Source organism: Elaeis guineensis, chromosome 13 (assembly GCF_000442705.2).
Source record: "Elaeis guineensis isolate ETL-2024a chromosome 13, EG11, whole genome shotgun sequence".
Lineage (NCBI taxonomy): Eukaryota > Viridiplantae > Streptophyta > Magnoliopsida > Arecales > Arecaceae > Elaeis > Elaeis guineensis.
Window position 1 is genome coordinate 8,124,608 of NC_026005.2, and position 23,295 is coordinate 8,147,902.

At 36.7% G+C, this 23,295-nt stretch overlaps 2 protein-coding genes across 3 annotated transcripts; one reads left to right on the top strand and one right to left on the bottom strand.

The window, feature by feature from the left end:
- Positions 1-10,974: 10,974 nt before the first annotated feature.
- On the top strand, positions 10,975-13,590 carry LOC105033014 (pentatricopeptide repeat-containing protein At4g18520, chloroplastic). The gene has a single exon (XM_010907640.4). It carries the CDS (start codon positions 11,151-11,153, stop codon positions 12,999-13,001), a length of 1,851 nt encoding a protein of 616 aa, XP_010905942.1. The 5' UTR covers positions 10,975-11,150; the 3' UTR covers positions 13,002-13,590.
- A 5,947-nt stretch (positions 13,591-19,537) lies between these two features.
- On the bottom strand, positions 19,538-22,759 carry LOC105033015 (uncharacterized). Of its 2 annotated transcripts, none has more exons than XM_010907642.4 (3): positions 22,384-22,759; positions 21,814-22,042; positions 19,538-20,184 (listed from the first exon to the last, which is right to left on the bottom strand). In XM_010907642.4, the coding sequence occupies exons 2-3, from the start codon at positions 21,925-21,927 to the stop codon at positions 19,753-19,755; spliced, it is 546 nt and encodes a 181-aa protein (XP_010905944.1). In that variant the 5' UTR covers positions 21,928-22,042; positions 22,384-22,759; the 3' UTR covers positions 19,538-19,752. The 2 variants fall into 2 exon arrangements, with proteins under 2 accessions (XP_010905944.1, XP_010905943.1); XM_010907641.4 differs by having other exon boundaries at positions 21,814-21,968; positions 22,384-22,756.
- Positions 22,760-23,295: the final 536 nt, after the last annotated feature.

The window sequence follows — 23,295 nt, forward strand, 5'->3', positions numbered from 1 at the left end:
CGTCAAGTCTCTCTTGAGAGTTCAAGATGATGGATAAAAGGTAGTGATTTATTTATTGATGTTGATGCACTTTAGACGAGGATTTTTTTTTTTTTTTTTGATAAGGGATAAATATTTTCAGAAAGGTGGACAAAGGAACCAAGAGGAAACAAGGGCTTGCAGGACGCATTATTTTTATCTAATGGGAAGGTAGGATGCAGGTTGTTGGCCTGACATGGTAAAGATCCCAGATTTGCTTTAGATTGCAATTAAGATCCAAATTGATGCATGCAGTCATTTATATGCCACATCAAGTTGAGCCAGAGTTTGTTGTGTTATATTTGTTTCTAATTTCTAAATATTTATTTTTACCAAAAAAAAAAAGTCTAACATCTGGACCGTCTCAGTGGACATTTAATTCTGTATTCAGACATCTGTTGATAATTAAAGAATGAATACCTTCATGTATCAACTAGAAACATGTGGAAGCAAATGAGAAGTCAACTGATATTGTAGGAATGAGATTAAGCTACTGATTTTATTTGGAAAGTTTTTATGCTGGTCAGCATTGAGAACACAATGAGGACCTAATATATGTCATGAGATCTAGATATTGAATTACCACATATACTGCAGATGCTTTATTGTAGATCACCAAGAAATGCGCACGTCGGTTGCTTCCTTTCTTTTCAAGCATGTTATGATCTCTCTTCATCTAATGTGCACAATAACAATCATTCTCATAGAAAGCATCATCATTAGTATAATAATAAAATGATACATGATAAGATTAATCCATTGCAAACGAATCAAGTAATATAGAAAGATACCAAGATAAAGTGATTGAGAGCACTTAGAGATAACTCTCAAGTAGATCAATCCTCTGCGCTAGACACATATCCGTCGAGAATGTAAAAAAGCTTGAATGATACCTTCTTTCCCTTCTTGTGATCGAGATTGATAGTTATTTCTTTTGAAAATATTTTTTTGGGGAGATACTCGATAACTTTTTGTTAGTGATTATTGGTGATTCTTTGAAAAAATATAAGGATAGCAAAATCGATCCGATCCGATGGATATGCACCGTACCCAAATCCGATCAAATCCAAAAAATAGGGTTTGATCGGATTTGGATTCGGATTTGAATAAAATCCGAAAACTGTAGTACGGATATGGGTAGTGTTGTTTTCTATCCAAACCCGAATCCGAACCCGATCTAAACCTATAAATATAGGTAATATCTGAACCCATATCCGAATATATATGTTTATAATTCTGTTTTGGTAATTGTGCTTTAGTTGATAATATGCATAAAATTATTTTGGTTATTTATATGTTTTATGTTGAATTGTAATTTTATTTCTATGTTTGATTTCTAAACATCTAGACTTTTAAATTATGTTCTATATTGAATTAGTAATTCTATTTTGATTGATAATATGCATAAAATTATTTTGGTTGTTTATTTTTTTTGGATATGGGATAGGCATGGGACGGATATGAATTGGATATGGAGAAATGAGTTATCTGTGGATATCTCCGAACCTATTGGGTATGAATATGGAAATGAATATCTCTTTTCTTATTCGATCGGATATCGGATAGGATTTGGATATAGGATATTAAGTTCGGATTTAAAGATGGATAGTACAATATCCGATCCAAACTCTATCCATTGTCATTCCTAAAAAAATAACCTGTTGCTACCAAAATGACTTCCTCTAGGAAGTTAATCTGTAACAAACAACTAGCATGTGGTTTGCTGTATAAGTGACAAGTGATCAATTTTGGTTGCTTTGAGTGTCAATATATAAATTACTTCATAAATCTTGATTGGTGCATCATTATTTTTTATAGGTAATTTATAATACTTAGCTGCGCATCATTATTTTAAGATTCTTCCTATTATTTAATTACCATATGCTTCTTGGTAGACAGAGAACATTATACCGCTCCGTTATTTTATTGTTCCGCATGCAAAGAAAAGAGGAGGGAGAATCTGGGTTCTCCCCTCTCTCTCTCTTTCTCTGGGTGCGGATCTTAAAGCATGTATCGTTTATGCAGGCAGGTCTCACTGTATCAATGGAAAAATAAGTCCAGCTTCACCTTAACACAAGGAGTTATCATTGTATATATAGTAGATCAGGAAACCCATAAAAAGATATGAAAATGGGCGTAGGTATTCGATTTCATATCAGCTAGATGATTTTATAGAACTGGCTTATTTATCAAGAGCATGTATGTCAAGACTCTTCAATGAGATCTTAATGAAAATCATGCCTAATTGACTTGGTGTCATTTAACTCTCAACATTTATAATATAACGTCACTAGTTGACACATAGATTCAATCTTCATGTGCAAGTCTCATCATAAATGGGCATTTATAAAATATTCTTTTACATATATACCCTTATAATATAGCTTATTATATATTTACCCTCCAAAAAATACTATTTGCATATGTCCCTCAATTCATCCTGTTTTTGTATGGATGCCCCTACCATTATTTTTGCTGACAACATTAAAACTTAACCATTTTAATTTTTATTTGACACTATTATCATCTTGCATTAATACCCCTATGAAATTAACATTGCTTTTGCATCAAAAATACAGATAACAATTTTAGCTGGTCTGCTGAGTATGCGATCTGATCCGATCCGATCTCAATGAGATGAATTTTATCCGAACCGATTTAAATTTGAAGTAGATAGTGGTATATTCTATCCAAACCCGATCCGATAAAATCTTAATATATTTTTTTTTCAAAATTATGATTATTTTATAATGTTTACATATATTTGATCCAATCCAACAACTCTTATCTACAATCCAACTGGACCGATATCTCTACTTGACCCAAGGTGAATATGAGAGTGGGGTTTTTAATTGTCGGACAGCTATGGGTATTGGTCAACCTGACCTATATCTGATCTGTTGCCATATCTAATCAGAAAGAACTATATCATATATGATTTCATCAAGAGTATGACTATAAAAAGATAATAATGTCATTAATATTTAAAATAATAACTTATTATTATCTTTGGTCAAATTCTAGTGAGAGGGATGTATATGCAAAAAATATTTTTTATTGAGAATAAATATGCAATGAAACCTAGGTTCAAATTTTAAACCTTTCAAACCCACTTGAAGCTCGGTAGAGAGACATTGACTATAACACCATCACAATCCTCTAAGTTCTAAATCAAGTGGATAATCAATAAGTCACATATCAAGAAAGTGCCTAAAAACTATTCTGGCACCGCGTACCATGCTAAATTTATTTGATCTTCAGATGAATCCCAAGTCTGTATATTAGTTGAAACTGTCTTCCCTTCCTAAATTTAACTGTACTCCTCTCATATGGTTGTAGGAAAGTTGGCAAGTGGATTAAGTTGGATCAGCAATTTACTTGATCCAAATCCAGCACCAATTGGGTTTGGATCTCATATGTAACTCCAGTCCTATTCATTCAAAAGCACGGTGAGTTAGACTGAAACAATAATTCTGTTTATACCATTTATTGGAGAAAATACATTGGGTTGGGCCGATTAAGACCCAGGTCTAACTGATATTCTTTTAGTTGATAAATGTTGTATCAAGATTGAGGTCTTCTTTATGATAAAGGATCTACTGAGCATTTGCAAAATCTAGTCAAATTTTATACAATTGCACTGTAGGCACCAAAAAAAATAAATGTAGGTTCATTAGATCATTATACATTATAGACGTTGTAGCTGAATACTACTCATTGATGCAAATTTACAAATATATATGCATATACATATACATAGATATATATAAATACAATATATAATATGTATATTTTTTTGTTTGTCCATATTCTTCTATGTATTAGGTGATTGTCAGGGAGCTAGCTAATATTTTTTGTCTATATTGTATTTAGTATTAGGTTGGCTCTCTAAACCCACGTAAATAGGGTCTAGATATTGATCAAATTTATGGTATAAGTTGGTTTTAAATCACAATGATCTATGATCTCCGGATGATCCAACCTATTTACAACCGGACTTCTCTTTTTTTTTTTTTTTTTTGATGTAATGTGGAGGAAAAGGAAGTAAGATATTTTTCTCACTCAAATTAATTAATTTAAAATAAGTATATGTACAAAAGGAAAAAAAATCTAAAGAGATACATAACAAGAAAACAAAAAATTAAGGTAAAGCTAAAGAGGATACACAAGTCCAAATTTAATGATATCTTTCAATTATTTTCTTTGGCACTAGATGTTTTATAGATGAAAAGAGTGGACAATCTTTTGTAGAACTGCAAAAATGGATGCTTGTCGATGAAGGAAGATTCTCTTATTCCTTTCAAGCCGAATATGCCAAAATATAGATATCAATAATTGGTCCGATGCTCTTCTTAAGGTTGGTTTAATGTCTTTTCCTCGAAGACATCCATAAAGAGTGAAAATTAGGTGCCCATCCTCTAATATTTAAACAAGATTTTTAAGTAGTTCAGATTTTTCTGATAAATGGGCATCTAATGAGAAGATGAAAGATATATTCCATATTACAACCACAAAGAGGTCAGCCTGTACTCACAACCTATCCCTTCTTGGCAAAAACCTCGTCTGTATGAAATTTATTCTTCAAAGCTAGCCAAAGAAATACCTTGAACTTCTTCCACACTGTTGCTTTCCAAATGACTTCATAATGAGGGCAAACAAGTCTATTGTTGTTGAGCAATCTATAGTAAAAGTCAACTGTGAAAGAGCCATGCTGAGTGAGCTTCTAAATAAGACCATCCACAATTCTTAATGGTCAGATTGTTGAAAGAAGATCTAACATAATTTGCAATTGAGACATTTGAATTTGGGATAATAGGCAATAAAGAAAGATTTTCTATCAAAGCATGTCCAACTCGTTTATGATGTAACTGACACATTCTCTTTCACTGCACAAGAATATAGATCATCAAAAAGATGGACAAGAGAAGTGGTACAGACTTAAAGATCCTTCCAAAATCTAATATGGCTACCATCTCCCAACCTGAAGGACGTGCAATTTCAAAAGACAGAGAGGTCCTTGTAGATATCCTTCCAAATAAGGAAGAGTTTAATAAGATTTTTATCGATGCTCATGCCAAAGTTTCTTCTAGAATGATGAGAGCTACTAATCTGGTTAATCCAAGTAGTTTTTATGCCCGCTAATAATTTTTATGCCTATTTAGCTAACAAAGATAGGTTCATACTTTTGATGTTTTTATGCCAAGTCTCCCTTCTTATTTAGACCTACAAATTATATCCCAACTTACAAAGTAGTTGAAGTCATTCACACTTTTCTTTCCTTTTCAAAGAAATGATCTCCTTATCTGGTCAATTCTATTAATGCCAACCCATTTGAATAACTTGTAGATGGATATGAGATAAGATGGTAGGGCTGTGAGGACAACATTAATAAGAGTAACTTTATCTCTTCATAACAAGAGCTTCTCTTTTCGAGCAACAAGTCTAGAACTCATCTTTTCAAGCAATGGTAACTAACAATGCTTTGGCAATTTTCTATTATGAAGTGATAGGCCAAGATAAGTAAATGGTAGATAGCTTAACTTATAATTCAATGTGGTGGTAAAGAAAAATATTTCATTATCTGTCAGGTTGATGCAAAGTATTCGTACTTTATGAAAATTAATTTTAAGCCCTGATGCTTTTCCAAAGCAAAAAGAATCACTTTTGTTGCTAATATGTTATCACACTTTATTGCACAAAAGAGCAATATATCATTGACAAAGTAAAGACTCATAATACTATTGAAGATAGGATTACTTCCAATACCTTCAATAAGGCCTAAGGAGCCTACATGCTTAAAATTCTATACAACATATTAGCTCCTAGAATGAAAGGAGATGGAAAAAGTGGGTCACCTTATAGTAGCCCTTGTTTGCATTTGATCCACTTTCCCACATGCCCATTCACCAAAATAGCTATCGAGACAAAGAAAAAAAGAGAGAAAATACAAGAAATTCCTCTAGCTAGAAAGTATCTTGCTTTTAGTATTCAAAAAGAAACTCTCAGTTGACTTTATCAAATGCCTTTTCAAAATCAAGCTTACAAAGAATGTCTCTGTGCCCCCATCTCTTACAATAAGCTAACATTTCATGAGCAGATAAGAAAATTCTCTATAATAGAACAACCTTTAATGAAAGTCAATAGGGCTTCATCCATTAAGTGTGAAAGAAAATCATTTAGTATGTTTGTCTTTCAAAATAATTTTGTAGAGGCTATTAAGAAGGCTTATCAGTCTCAAATCTCTAGATGTGAGTGAGTCCTCCTTTGAAATAAGGGTGATGAAGGCATAGTTGAGTCTCTCCATATCTAGATCCCTTTAATAGAACTCCTTCAAAAAGAATAGCAGATCATCATAAAAGAGATTTTAGTATTTTTGAAAGAAGGAGAAGGCAAATCCATCCGACCCGGGTGCCTTGGAGAAGCCCATGAGAAAATCGCTCTTTTTATCTCCTCTACACTAAAGTCATCTACCAGCATGTTAAAATCACATGAGTTGCTATCTTATAATTCACCCCAATTCACCGTAATAAAAGGAGAAGAAGAGAAGCCAAAGAGGTCCTTTAAGAAGTCATGCAGTTTGTTGAAAATATACATTTGATAAGTTAGCTCTATGCCCTCATCCACAAGTGAAGTAATATAATTTCTTCTCTTTCTTTCTCAGATGATCTTATGGAAATAAAAAGTATTTCAATCGCATTCCTTAAGCTAAGTCACCTTTGAGCTCGTGTTAATAGATTTACTCCTTGACAAACAACTCATCTAAAGAAGCTTTTAAGATTTTTTGAGATTCCAACTAAGAAGGGATAAGTTCCATCATTTTTTCTTCAAATTCAACATATCTATGTCATGCAACAATTTGGTCTTAAGCTTTCTATTTATGTTTCCTTTAGAAGAGGAGTATATGGCTATACTCTCAATTTCTCAAGTTTTCAACCCATTTCTTTGCTTTGCTTTGCTTTGGATGCCCTTGTCCTTTGCCAATTCGAATGAATAACATCATCAAGATCTGACTCTTTGGTCTATCAAGTTTAAAATTTAAAAATTTTAGGAGAGTAAAAAATAATATTACAGTCTAAAGCTATAAGAATGTGGTCTCGCTATAGAAAGGTGAATGCTAGAAATTTGGAAGCTCATGGGGAACCGACGATTCTGATAGTTTAGACTGTTCTTTATTGGGTTGGTGTTCTAATAATATAGAGAGAATAAAGTATGCTAGAGAGTACTTTTTGAAAAGAGATAGGAAAAATATCTTTTTATTTTTAAGAGAGCAAAAATCAATCTAGCCTAACAAAAGATAGGTGATCTCTTCCATTACTCCATGTAAAATTTCTTCCCTTCAATTCTAGACTAATTGGAAATGAGGAGGCAAGGAATTCAAAGAAAGAAAAACTATCCTTAATGCTCTATTCTTTTCCTTTTCTTTCAGAGTTTGATTTGATAATGTTGAAACCACCTCCAATTAACCAAGGTCCAACAAACTCTTTTCTTATATATAGCAGCCAATTCTTCAAAACATAGAACTCTTAATAGTTTTTCATTATGCCCATAGATTACTGTAGTGAGAGAGAGAAAATAATGCACTTGGCACTCTTGAGTAAGAAGAGGTTAGAGTTCCAAACAATCAAAATTCTATCCTGTGGGCCAACTGCATCCAAAGCTTCCCAGTATCAATTCTTGCTCCATCCAACAAATAGAGAAATCTCTATAAAGGGGTCAATATCTTTGATTCTTGTAAGAGGATCACATCACAAGAAGAAGAGAAAATGGGATCACATAACAAGAAGAAGAGAAAATGAGCTCCCTAATAGCTCTCATCTTCTCGGATGAACTAGAGCCCCTTATGTTCCAAGTTATAACAATCATATTATATGAATATCCATTATATAAAAGAATTCTCTGAAGGCTATCACAGCAACATAATTTAGAGTAGGGACATCCATAACAACCATGGAGAGAAAAAGATATTTAGATCGGTATCGCAAGAGAAAACAATCTATCTATCACAGCAATTAAGTACCAAAAATATTCAATCTTCAATCTAAGTGTTGTACAAAAGAGAATCATTCCTATAATCAGACCATTCCATAATGCAAGTAAACTATAATCCACTACCATAAGTATCCAAAGCTATAAGCAAATCAAGCAACCATCAACTATACTCCATTGATTGCATAAGAAAGAGACCTCACAATCAGATAGTAAACAATGGCAAGCACATTTTAGTAACACCAAAGTCTTCATAGGTTTCCAAGAGTTATTGATCCAAACATTCAATCCATCTACAACATAAGACCCAATCATTCCCATTTTCATACCAATGGCCACTGTAGTTGAGTGCCAACACTATAAATAGTCATACCATACATCTGTTTCATTGCATTCAAAAGAAAATATCATTCCCATTATCCAATAACCAACTGATCAAGAGGCACTGAATAAGAAAGCCAAGACTACGAATCTATAATGAATCAAACTGGAACGTATAATGGTATACAAAGAGTCCAAACACAAAGAAGCTGAGAAGGAGAGAGCAAAGAGAGGAGAATACCTCAAGCATCTATAGTATCATAGACAAGCCACAATGTGAGTCATCTTGGGCCACTAAGGCTGCTTCCTTCAATCTTTCCAGAGCTAGGATGGACTCAATCACTTCTTTTGCTTGAACTTTGGGGATGATGAAACCACAAGCTTCGCCCCAATTGATAAACGATTGATAAGGCATGACATTAAGATGTGTAGAAGGGTCTGAGGGTGAAGGGGCCTCCTTCTTCCTCCGTGATGCCGGCAAAAGTTTTATTACGACCACCTTGATGGAACCTATGGTCTTCAATCTCAGATGTCTCTTCAATATGACAGTGGCCTAGTCAGTAGAGACATTCAACAAAGCTGATATATCCAAGAACAAGGCTAGTTTTTTATCCATGGTCAACATGGTCTCTATGTTCTCCAATGTAGCATGATTGTCCACATGATGCAAGACATGGCTCAAGATCAGTGAGTTATGCACAATGATGTGGTCCTTCACTTGATGCATGACATTGCTTGGATCTTTATCCGTAGAAGGAAGGTCAGTTGAAGGAAGTGGCATGTCACCAGATTGGGACGAGAAGATTTGCATAAGTGGGGCAATATTAGAAGACGAGTCTATCAGTTGATATGAAGTCGGATTCAAATCAAGAGCTTTTAAGCCAGAAGAACAAATCAAGACCAGTTGAGATGAGAATGCTTCTGGTGGAGCCAACACCAAGTCCATTTGAGACATACCTCCATCCGAACTCAAACGAATAGGAGATCCCCTAGAAGATGCCATCGAAGTAGGAGAGAGGGGAGTAACTTGCTAGAATTTTTTTAAAACTTGCTTAATTTGTAAGAAATGAGAAAAAAAATAATTTTTGAAAAATAAATGAGAGTCTCCTTATTTGATTAGAGTTTTAAGAGGAGAAAAAATTAAAAAAAAATTCTATAGAAAAATACTTCCTACGTTTCATGAAAAGTGTAAACTCATAAAATTAGTAGATCTTGAAACTTCCCATGAGATAAAAATTGATGGTCTTTTTTTCTGAAAATATCCTTTTAATATTATTCTTATAAATATTAATATAATATTAATATAGTATTATATCAATATTTATATTAACATAGTATAAGATTTAAATTAATATAGTATAAGATTTATATTAATATTAATATTATAATATTATAATATTATTTTAGTATTTATACTAATAATATTTTTATTAATATTAACATAAAATTTATATTAATATTTTAATATTATATTAATATCTATATTAATAAATTTATTATATTAAAATATTATATTATATTATATTATATCAACGTTATATTTTTATTAATATTTATATCGAGTTTGGGAGTAAAAAGATATGAATTATATGATCTTATATTTATTAAGAATATAATAAATATTTTAATTTTTTTTAAAAAATAGATGTCCAATCAAATATAAATCGCTCTAAAATAAATAATTTTTTTATGATGAACTAAACATATCCAAACTATACTTCAAACGTAATATTTTTAGGAAGTAACTTTTTGAAAAAAATAATTCTTTTCAAGAACCAAACGAGTCCTTAAGAAATCAGAAAGTTCGATGAAAATACTACTATAATAGGTGACGAGAATACCAAGAGAAGATGTTGAAAATCATCAAAGAATCCCTATCTTTAGATCCTACAATATTAACCATCTGACAACCATTTGAATTCAAATTCAAACTTACGAGGCCTTCCATTGGGTCCAACCTAGGTTAGGCACTGCAACTCGACCCGATTCAACCACAGTAGAGTCCAACCAAGAGGAATCAAATTGTTTGGCGACGAATTGCTCATAGAAAATTATATTTTCTAAAACCAAATTATCAGGCAAATGGAATCAACTTGCACTAAAACAGTGAGACCACCAGTGAAAAGACCGCTCCCCACTAACCCACTGCATGTATAGTGTGGCTCCCATCCAATCACAACCGTCACATAGATCATGGATGGCTATGATTGGACAATTGGCCCTCTCCACATATGAGGTAGAGAGGATATGAACTTGTTCAAATATGCCCTAGAGTTATTGTAGTCCTTTTATATATTTGCAAGTGGACATTGTCATCTACTTTGTTGCTATTTTATTACAGTAAAGCATGCCAGCACCCATAGATCACTTGTCATATTGAGATTAATGAACCTTGTAGCCTTCATGCAAGGTTCACTTAGACTTATCAAGTGAATCAAAAATAACATAAATATGGGAATCAAGATGAGATTACTTGTCAAACGTTTAAGATTAGAATCTTCCACATTTGAAATTTATGCTATCAGTCGTGACATCAATCTTTGTGGCTCACTTTGATGCAAATTTTAAGCCTACTTGTTAGGTTGCCAGCCCTACTCTTTATCAATCAATAGTCCTATTAATAATTATGCTCCCCCACTTATCCACGCAAGTCTATTACGTGCAACCCACGTATAGAAACCAAAGAAGATGTGGAAGAAGTTTACAGAGTACAGAGCCAAGACCGGTGGCCGAATTTTATTCCTCAAAGTTTTCTTCTTTTCAAGTATTAGATAATTTTACCGTTGCCTTTCTCCCGCCGATATCTCCAACAAAATCTCCCGCCGATGCTGGCATCTCTCGCCGTCCCAAATCTTCATGCCCAAATCCATCACTGTTTTCTTCCCTTGGTGCTTCTTCCATCATTCCCACCCAAAGGAACAGATAGAAGAGCTGTTCGGAAGAGTTCCCACAAAAATTTCCTCAAAACCGCATCCAAAAATGCCTCCATTCCCTTACAAATTGAAGCAATCTGTAGTCGTGAATGCTCGGTTAAAGACCCAAGTCCTAATTCATCCGAATGCTTCCCGGTTTCAAAATTGGATCCCAAAACGCTGTCTTCGCTCCTTACGTCTTGTTCTCATTTGACAGAAGTTAGATGTCTGCACGCGGTTGCGGTCAGGTGGTTTGATAGCTCTGTAACTTTTGTTATCAACAATCTGATCAGTGCCTACGTGAGGTTCCACGAGTTGATTCATGCGAGGAAGTTGTTTGATAGAATGCCTGAACGAAATGTTGTTTCATGGACCGCAATGCTTAATGGGTATCTCAAAGCAGGTCTAGATGATGAAGTTCTGAGACTGTTCAAGGAGATGGTTGAGAACCATGTCGAGGCTAACAGTTGGACGTTTGTATGTCTATTGAAGTCGTGTGGTAATAGAACGGATTATGAGCTTGGGACACAAATTCATGCTAGTGTTGTAAAAGGGAATTGGAGCAATTTGATAGTGGATAGTGCTCTCGTGTACTTCTATGCCCAATGTGGCGACCTTCTTGGTGCATCTAGAATGTTCGATAGGATGCCTAGTTGGGATGTCGTTAGCTGGACTTTGATGATCACAGCTTATTCTCAGCATGGGCATGCAGAAGGGGCCTTTTCAATGTTCTCGCAGATGCAGTACTATGGGTTTCACCCAAATGAATTCACTGTTTGTAGTGTTCTGAAGGCTTGCGGCGAAGTGAAAGCTTTGAGATTTGGGAAGCAGTTGCATGGTGCTGTAGTCAAAGGCATGTTCAAAGAAGATGTATATGTGGGAAGTTCCCTAGTGACTATGTATGTCAGATGCGGTGAGGTTGATGATGCTCAGATAATCTTTGATTTGATGCCCAAGAGAAACACAATTACATGGACCTCCATGATTTCAGGTTACTCACAAAGTGGTCTCGGTAAGGAGGCCATTTTGTTGTTCCAAATAATGAAGGAGCGCCATGTATTTGCTAATAATTTCACCATTGTTAGTGTTCTCAGTGCTTGTGGTTCTATTGGATCTTTGTACCTTGGAAAAGAAGTTCATGGACAGATAATAAAGAGTTATATGCAGGAAAATGTTCATATTGGAAGCACGCTCATTTGGTTCTACTGTAAATGTGGAGAGTATGCTTATGCTGCAAGAGTTCTAGAAACTATGCCTGCAAGAGATGTTATCTCATGGACTGCTATAATTTCAGGCTATAGTAGCCTGGGACATGGTTCAGAGGCACTTGGATTCTTGAATGATATGTTATGGGAAGGTTTGGAGCCAAATCCATTCACTTATTCTTCAGCTCTGAAAGCTTGCGCTAAGATGGAAGCTATGAGGCATGGACAATTGATTCATGCTTCTGTTAATAAGACTAGAGCTCTTTCAAATGTTTTTGTTGGCAGTGCACTCATTGATATGTACATGAGGTGTGGCTGCACTGCAGATGCACTAAGAGTTTTTGATACCATGCCAGAACGCAATTTGGTTTCCTGGAAGTCAATGATCATAGGATATGCAAAAAATGGGCTCTGCAGAGAGGCTTTGAGGCTCATGTATCGAATGCAGGAAGAAGGATTATATGTCGATGACTTTGTTCATGCAACTGTTCTCAGTGCATGCGGAGATATCCAGTGGGAATCAGAGTGTTCTGCCCCTTGTTGTTCTCTGTCAAACTGATTGCAGTCAAGAGTGTTGTTGGATGTAGGGCAACAGTGAATGCAATGGTGGACTTATTCTCCAAGTCAGTGAGGCACTCTTACTTATGTTCTGTAGTATGACCGTTCATTTGCAGGATTATAGAACAACTCAGGATGCAGACACAGTTTATCAGCAACAAAGCAGCATGGGGACAGATTTTCAGCAAAGAATGCATTCAACATCTTCTGAAGGGGAAGGGGTCTGCTGGCTCGTTGGTTGTGCAAGCGGGGGCAAAGAAGAGATTAAAATACCTTGTATCATGGGAGAGAATGTAACTAACCCTGCAAGCTGGGTTTCATCACAAAAGTTATTGTTGCCACAAGCAATTGAATTTTAAGTCTGAACATGCCCAAAATTAAGGATAGAGAATGGAAATTGTCAGTTTTTTCATGGTTTTATTGACATCATGATAAAGTTCTTGCTTCTTTTGAGGGGCATGATAAAGCTATTTCAATGCCTGTCCTTGGTTGTTTAGATAGAACCATTTGAGGATGGGATAATACCTAAAATGATGTAGATGCATTCATATTGCTGTACATGACTGTTCTTATCCATGCACAGTTTCCTATGAAGATTTCTTGAAGACTTTACTTGCAATATGAAATTTATCCCCCAGCCAATCAATTGTTGCTTGACAAACTCATGCTGAATTTCTGTTCCTCGTTTGCAATATTTTTTTTAAGAGAAATTTGCATTAGATTTCTTACTTGTGTTGCTCTATTATTTGTTCATTTTTGTTCTTTCAAAATAGCAGTGACTTCCAATTTCTTCAAAACGAAGCACCTTCGTCCTAGCCAGTGTTTTATATCTTTCTCTATGAAGAACTCTGTTCTCAGCTGGTTCAGGGTCGCAAAGAGCATGAAGGCATAATTTCTTTCTAGCTTTTGCTAATTTGAGTGATACTGGTGTTCTAAACATTGGCAACAGCTGAGGCTTGTCATTATAAAGTGTAAATCATTGCTGCTGCTCATGGCTATTGACACTTGGAAGATTTGAAGATGATCTTGAGATTGTTTCCAAAACTCAGGACGAGTCCCTTTGTAGATCTTCCAGGATGAGTGGGAGATTGTTACCAAGGTTAACGGCTTAAGTTCATCAGACCCTTATGCGTTAACGGCTATAGTTCTTCAGACTCTTATGCTAATTAGAACTAGAATTATGAGTGGGAGCTTGTTACCACTTCTTAAACTCCGTAGCTGAGTTTTTAAGTTAAATCTAAGATGCCTTGCATCCATGGAATTACCACATCCCACACATCACGGCCACATGTATGTGGTCACACAAGAAGTGCTGGAGCAAGACCTGAGTCTTTCCTCTATATATACATTCAGCAACCAACAGCTTTTTCACTGCAAACAAAGAATGGCAATGGAGAAGCTGAAATGGGTGGCAGTGCTGATCCTTATGCTCGCCGTCTCGACTATGGCCTGCACCGACAGTGACAACGTGCCGGTTGCTTCACCAGAGACTTGCCACAGCCGGTGCTACCGCGGACTGAGCCTGTGCATTGTCAAGCTGTGCACTTGGATCGACACGGGTGACATGTACATCCAGTGTCACCAAACTTGTGAACAAGCCAGCCTACTGTGTCATGGAGGCTGTGACCATGCTGTCAGTGAATGTGGCTCTGGTGGTGGCCAAGCTGAGCCTCCTGCATCAAGCATAGGAGTGCCACGGGCCTAAGTGGTTCTCCTACTTGCCAACGTATCCTCTATTTACATAATGTGAAAGCTTAGGACTGTGTCGGCCCACAACGCAGACAATAAGAAACAAAACTCTGTCACACTTGATATCAATTCTATTGTTGTCCTTAATATGAACAAATTGAGCAACAATACAACGCTTCGAGATCTAATAAATAATGATGTTATTAGGACCCAAGATTGTTCTTTAACACCCCACCCCCCTTGGCTGAAGTGGAGAAATTGTTTTCAGTTATTTGGCTTTAATATGTTTGAAGGCTATATTTTTTAACAAGTCTATTCTTAAGAGTACATATTGGAACCTGCTTTTAGAATGAGATTATTGTGAAGGTTGGGTATTTTGTTGGCAATGTTGATTGTATTTAGCTAATGTGAACCATGCTTGCAAGAAGTGCATGGTCTCGTGGATTGGTTTACACTGCATGCTCTTTTGGATCTCTGTAAAGTTTGCTATGATGAAATTGATAGCCTGTATAAGTTGAAAGATGACCATTAATTTAGCTTTTAATTCTTTATTACCTGGAAAAAGAAAAATTCTATACACAAGCAGTATGATGAGGCATTTTCTAGTTGAACACCACAAGAGTGGAGAAAATTAGCTTATCATGATCCAATTGGCACCCCTGATGTCTTGTTTCATTTCTCAATGAAATGAGGGTCGGTAATCCACTGTTTTGCTATTAAGAAATAATGAAAAATGAGAAAACAGAAAAAGAGGCATACCAGATCATGCCTTACATTTCATGGTCAACTTTTAGATGATACGGATATTTAACAATTTTGGTGTTCAAATGCTTGCTTATATTCGAAATTATAAAACAGCGGTAAATTTTGTAAATCCTATAGTTATTTTTCAGAAGTGTTAACCTCCGAACTCATTCTTATTCGCCATATGAACTTACTTGAAATGAAAATTATGAAAGATCAAAAGACCTTTCAATCTTTGCCGGCCACTCGAAGTTTTTCACCTAATTGGTAAGAAGCTTTTATTTTTGCATGGAGGGTAATGACCTGCATTCTTTGTGAACTTTAGAAATATTTGGTTGAAGAGAGTTGGAGTCTAGAATCAGATTAAAAATAGATAACTTTCATTCCAACTATTTATTTGATTGGAAAAAATCCCATTCCAATTCTGAGGCAAAATGTAAATGGCCCAATCTACTTGAGCTGAATCTGGATTTTAATTTTCATTCCAATTCTGATTTCGATTTCGATCACTAACCAAATATTTTAAAAGATTTGACCACTTCAATTCCGAATCCAATCTATTCCCATTTCGATTACGAATCAGATACCGTCTTCATATATTGCCTTTTGTACTACTTAACTACATAGTTGCTTGAGCTGGAACCATATTTTTATTTATTTTATTTTTTTTTGACAAATGCCTCTGGAAAACCAGAAATTTTTTTCTTTTTTTTTTAAGTAAACAAGATAATTATTTTTAACATCGTGTATCAACTGGGTTTGCCTGCATGCTACTGGAGTTTACGTTCCTTTTGCCCACAGTCCATGTCTACCTTCTTTTAGCAAAAAATTAACCCAACATTCTCCATCTATATTTTTGCCAGTGACCTCAAAATCTAATGCATACCGACCCTAATCATCTCATCTCAATTTTGCTTTCTGTGTAATTTTTCAGTGACTTGAGACATATGTATTGTTTGCCGGAAATACTTGCATTACCTCGCATCTTCCTAACTATAAGAAGTACCATAGCACACAGCATTACTTGTTTTCCAATAAAAATATACGAGCTTCTGTTTTGGTACATGCTTCTATGTCCCAAACCCATGCATGATCTAGGTTCAATGGTTTGGGAGTCGCTTTATAGAATCATATATGGGATGGAAATTATGGAATCACATCATAATGCTTCTATCTTGTCCATACGTCACTTTCTTTTGGTTGTCTGCCATGAAAAAGGTGATGACCGATGGCGTATCTATTCTCTCTCTCTCTGTCTGAATGGAAATGGAGGAAGAAAGATGCTTCCCCCAGTCATAATTTGAGTATCAATTCTCTCATAAATCAAAACCATAGTTGGGTCCCATGACTGTGTTCACCTGGTGATGCAACTAAATCAAGAACTCACCTCCTGGAATAATGGTTCTGGTAAAGAACCAAATTTGAAATTGACTAGCAGATGGAAACCAAAACTCAAAAAAAAACCTTGAAACCCATAAAGAAATGTGTTCCCAAGCCCAATCAATAAAGTCAACAAGGAAGGCAGCATCTTTATGATCCATTCCTTTTAACATAAGGGTACTGACAGATTCCAATATTTTTCTTTCTTTTCCGAGAAACAAAGAGTCAGACAAAGGGTAAAAAAAAAAGAAGAGAGAGAAAGAGAATTTATCCATGTCATTGCAGATGATACATCTAGTTGAAGTTTTGTGTTCCCTCGCATTTGAATCCTCTTTTTTGAATCATTTCATTAATTCAATGAAATGATGCTGACTGTGCACCAATATAAAGTATGAGAATATTTGAGTGACAAGAAACTGGATGGACTTGTTAACATGATAAACCGGGATTCTGATTTAAGAGCTGAAAGTTAAAATGGGACATTGGCCTCAATTGCCTTTCCTACAAGTAATTGGGTTTTTTTTCGCATTTTGCATCCAATTTTTTTTCTAATATTGTGAATTGAACCTTATTCCTTTTTGCAAATCAAACATGAAAAAAAAAAAAAAAAAGGACGCATTTATTTGCAAAAACCTCTTGTTAGCATGTCATCTCATATGTGAATCATAGGACATGGTTAAGTTGATCACCAAAGACACTGAACCAGGATCAACCATGAACAATAGAACACAAAATTTTAAGATCCACTCAGGTACAGAACAGGGATTCCCATTCGCCCATTTAGTGTTTCGGGTTCACCCGACTCCACTTGAATTTCTCCCCCACCATCTCCTCTATTGCTTCCAGTACTCCCCCTCCCTAAATCCACCAAAGGTGATAAGACTTCTCGGTGGAACTTTAATCCAAGGCGCATAATGCAAACAAATATTATTCTATTTCAATCAATTTGCAAATAAGGATAAGGAAAGATATAATACATAATATTTAGCAAAATATGGAGCACAATGCGTGAAACCCTTCAACAACATTGTATCCTTCTTAAGATTACCACTCGCTTAGTGACCACACCAAGGAACTTCCAACTCTTTAGATGCACGCCTTTTGGCCACCCACAACAGCTTTTCTCACACATCAAGTGCTGGCGGACATACTAATCCAATAGGAAACTACTTGAACACCTTCCTATATATTTGGACACCCAAAGACACCAACTAAGACATCCAAACCAAAGCAAGAAAATGGCCATGGTGATGGCGAGGCTCATCGGTCTGGTATTCCTCTTGCTGGTGGTCTCAATCTCGAGCGAGGGTGAGGCTCGGCCACTTGGTAGCGGCCTGCAATCCGAGACAGAGCTGGACGGTGAGTTATGGTGCGAGCATTGGTGTTGACAGAGCTGGACGGTGAGTTATGGTGCGAGCATTGGTGTTGAAGCAAACACCAAGTGTAACCTTAAGTGCTATCATCTTTGATCCCCTTCTCCACATGGTATGGGTATAACAGGAAATAAAGGCAAGGAGATAACTCTGAAGGTTGCATGACACAAGCACCTCGAGTACGTGGACAAATATAATCCTTGTTCTATAACATAAGCAAATGCTTCCGAATTTAATCATATGGTAGAATGCTTGAATGTTACAGATTCTAATGTTTGTTTAGTATTTGTATTTCTTTATTTCGGAAGCGAACAAAATTCTGTTTATAAAACTCAGAAGTCTGAATTCTGAATGCATCTATCTGCCTATGTTGGCATAATATGAGCAATCTCCATCCCTTTGTGAAGTATGATAGGCCAAAGGCAATTGGCTACACAATGGAGATTGCTCCTCTAAATACCTCTAACCTCAAAGTTGGAAAGGTGGTCCTCTCTAAAATACCCCTAACCTGCCAAATCTGTGGGAAACCATAATACAAGATGAAGTTTACCGGTATCATCGTCAAATATTTGGCCAACCTAACTAGCTGGCATCCTTCAAGTTTTAATCTCCACCAAATATTAGGTTCACAGAAGTATAAAAATGTCTTTGATGATGAGTAAGCATATATCTTCCACACCAATTTCCTACTCCTCATAATGTCCACAGGCATCAGAAATACTGTTGAACATATAAAAGCAAAATTCTTGTTAATTTATGCCACAAACTATCAGCCTTCTATTCCACCTCTTGTAGCTTATCTCAGGCTTCTTGCGGTCAAGAGATCAAAAATGCTGCACATGATCTTTAGTATCTAATTGAAATGTTGCTCCGAAAAATGTGAAGAAACGTATCCCACCATGCAGTCTATAATTGCAATTATATGAAATCAAACGCCAGATTTGATTAGTGATGCAACAGACACACGACCATCATACCACACCTAACCAAACATTTCGGCTGAAATCTGTTACCCTGACCCCCAAACCTTCTCCATTCCTCTCAACTCATGGCAGCCTAGGGTTTTGCCCCCAAACCACTCACTGATCGCAGTATTTACCAGAAACAAAACATCAGATTTGAGTTAGTTGCACTAATTAAAACTCCAATAAATTCATTTACATGCAACCAAACAGACCCCACTTGATTCACATGAAGACATCCCCTGACATGCAAGACCAACCATGGCCTACAAATTCATGCAATTTTCCATAGAAATGGAGCTATCAGTACCTTCTAATTTTAAGCATCATTTTAGAATTGCCAAAGTTGAATCTATTGACTGCCTAGTTTGGCTTAATGTATCTCAGAATTTTATGAAGCTCTCTAATGCATTAGATAACAGTAGTCCTACATAGACCACCATGCTGAAAGGTGTGTCAACATCACTCTAAATAAGATAACATCAAAGTTAGGAGATAGGAGATGGACAGAAAAGAAAGAAAATGGATCCTCTAAAAGCAAAATGAAATTAAACTAAAAAAAGGCGTTCACTTCTTCCTCCTCAACTAAGGAAAAAAAAGGCTTTCACTTCTTCCTCTTCTTTGGGGGCTGAAGTGCCTCCTCCTCGTCATCTTCCTCCTCATCCTCATTTTCCTGATCCTCTTCTTCCTCTACCACCTCTTCCTCATCATCCCCACCATCATCATCATCCTCGTCATCATCATCTCCATCATCATCATCATCATCACCATCGTCCTGCTCCTCAGGCTCTTCCTCTTCATCCTCTCCATTGTCTTCGCCTCCAGCATCCCCACCTGGGGCCTTCTTGTTACTGTTATTGTTGGGATTCTCATATCCCTCCCCATCTTCCTCAGAGAGCTCCTCTTCACCCTCTCCAAAGTCACCATCTTCCCCATCCCCATCTTCGCCACCATCTTCATCATCAGCATCAACAGGCTCATTTTTGTCATGGTTCCGTCTGTTCACTTGAAAATCGGGCATAATATAGAGCGAATCCTGAACAATAAGAAAACTACTTCAAAATGTTAGCAAGCTACTAATAAGTTGAAACAAATAGAAATCCAAAGGAAAAACCCGGAAATGAAACAAGGAGGCTTAAAAGAACAATCACAACCCCACAGCCAAGCCAAAAGAGTAAAGACTAAAACCATTGACATTGGAAGAGATTTCAGTTTTGTATCAAAGATTTCCATTATCCTGAGCACAAGAATGATCTTTTATACATAAAATTCATTACGCATTGAAATGAAGAACCACTTTTTGCCTAACTCGAAGGCAGCCAACGCCACCAAGAGACGGTCTTAACTTCTAAAAGATCTATGTCCATTAGATTAACTAGAAAGTTACACCAACCTTTGACAATCCAATAACAATTAAAAGGAGTCAATGGGATAATGCTATCTTTCATGCTCTCACATGGAACATTTCTAGAAGTGACATCTAGATGTACCACCAACATTGTCCTTGAAACACATTCCCTCTGCCCATGTACAACATCACAGAGCAGACCTCCCACAAGATTCCATCACAATAATTTCTATGAAGGCATCTGAAGATACCATTGGCCAAAATACAAGTGCAAGGAATGAGCAGTCGATACATCCACACAGTGGTCCTGATCAATTAAAGATCACCAATTCACCATCATGGTGCACCCATCAAGAAGCCATCAAAAGCCAAGTGATATATATACTTTCAGTGTTCCTTTATTCAGACAGATATGGTTTTTTTTTTTTTTTTTTTTTTTTTTTTTTTTTGCTGATAGAAAAGATGGGCATAGAATTGATAACTTACATCTAGTCCTTGGCTTACAAAACGGCACTACCAACCATCAAGAATGATTTCATGTTGATCAATAATTAAAAATGCAACATTTATAATAACTTGTATTTCTTCTCGGAAAAAAAAAAACTATTATTATAACTTGTGGTCATAAAGGACTTACATAACATCATTCAAAGTCAAACAATTCAATCAAGATAATTGAATCTTCATCAATATTTTATTACTAGTCATAAAAACTTCTCGAAAACTTCGAAGTCAAACTTGGCGAGGGCCCTCTATCTAAATATTCATAACAGAGTAGTTTATTTATAAATGACGTTACAACCTAGAAACTCATTATTTACTTAATTTTTCCACAAAACTTAGGATAAGGACGGTCAACTAACCGTTAAGCTAATGGCCACGCTTGCACGTGGAACTATGATATTCCCACCACCATTCTAAACGCGGAACGTCTCACCCTCGCCAACCTATCATTACCTCCACATCACCCGGTCGAAGTCGTAGATAGTTTTTAGACCCAAAAAAAAAAAAAAAGAGTGCACATTTAAAAAAAACAAAATAAGCGAATATTCGATTCCCCGAATTCGAATATTCTGGACACCACCCACCAGAAATAAACAAACCGATGCTTTTATCCGCGGCGGGACCCACAGCGGAACCCAAAGATAACGAAAAAGCGAAATATATTGTCCCTCGGGTCCGAGCTAGGACCCACCTGGCGCAAGATAGAACCGAGCCCTTTGCACGACAAGGATTTCTTGCTAAGAGTCGATACATAAATGATACTTAAGAGGGAATTAAATAGATTGAGGAGGTTAACGGAGAGACTAAGATTACCGGTGGAGGGAGGTGGGCCTTGGGGACGGCGGTGGTAAGGAGGCCCACGGCGAGGACTTCGGCGGCGCACGCTAGCGGGGCGACAGGGACCATCGCCGGCATCACCGTCTCCATTTTTCTTTTTTGGACGGCCGAGATCTCGTATCCCGGTGAACCTGGGAGGCGGGAAGAAGAGGTGGGAGATGGAACAAAAGTCGTCGGATCTAACGGAAACCGTTAAACAACGAATCTATAAAACAACAATGAAGAAAAATCTTTAAAAAAATAAATAAAAAACCAAATTCTGGAAAAAAAGGAACCAACTTCTCTGAACTTCAAAAAGGGAATCCAAGGAAACCAGTGAGAATCTAAGCAGAGAAGCGTTAGATCGAACGAAAACCTTGAAAATATATATATAAAAAAAAAAACAAGATTGGCGAAAATCCACAGAAATCTCGAAAAGGAGAAAGAAAATGTCTAAACCCCCAGGCTTAGAACGGGAAACGCTAGAAAACAAGCGGATATCGATTTTTTGGGCCAAAAATGGGAATTTCAGCAAGAAAAGAGCAAGACCAGAGGTAGAAATGGTACCTGGAAGGGAGATCCGAGCGGAGGATGAGCGGATCTGGAGTTTTCCGGCGCTAAAACGAGCTGGAAGGGAGGAACACGGCGTCACTCATCGTCAACCGTCGGATCTCGATCGGAGGGCCGAGAACGAAGGAGAAGAAAAGAGAAGGGGAGGAGAAAGATAGAGAGAGAAGAGAGCAGGGAAGGGCTTCACTCGAGGCAGAGAGAGCGCAGAGATTTTTTCTTTTTCTTTTTTTTTTTTTACTCGGGGAAGAGGAGAAGGGAGACGGGCAGAACGGGCAGGTCGGGCAGGGCAGGCTGGCACGGCGAGCTCGCTGAACGGTGGTTCTCAGCTGCCCGTAGAAATAGGTGAGGGAGGACAAGTGGGGATTAGAAGGCGTATTAATTAGTTCAGGGCTATAAATAATTCATGATTTTGGGTTCTTAGTGATTCCTTCTAATCGAAGGTTCTCTGGAAGCTAGGATGGGTCCCATAAATTTGGAGTTGGTCTGGGGGAGTAGAGGGACTGGAGCGGACGAGAATAGGATTCCTCTGCTGCTAGGGTTGGGCTTACTATTTTGTTAACTACGGTTAAGATGTGAGGATAAGACTTTAAAAAGATGAATGGAGATTAGTTAGGATTCAGTGACATGAGCACCTGGCTTGTAGTTCCGGCAAGACAGTAGGTGTAGTCACCTTTCATTTGAGCTTACCTCCTAGGAACTTGACTTAAAAAATGGTCATGGTGGGTCCAAAAGTGGTGGCCTAGCAGCTATTACTTCAAGTCCAACGAATGCAAAAGCTGGACAGATTTAGACTATCTTGGCTGGAGTGAGTGGAATAAATTTTTTTTGGTTTCTTCTATTTAGGTGAAGTACTTCTGCGGTGCAATTAGTTTTGTTGGTGCAAAAATCCGTTTGCACCGGAGAAGCTGG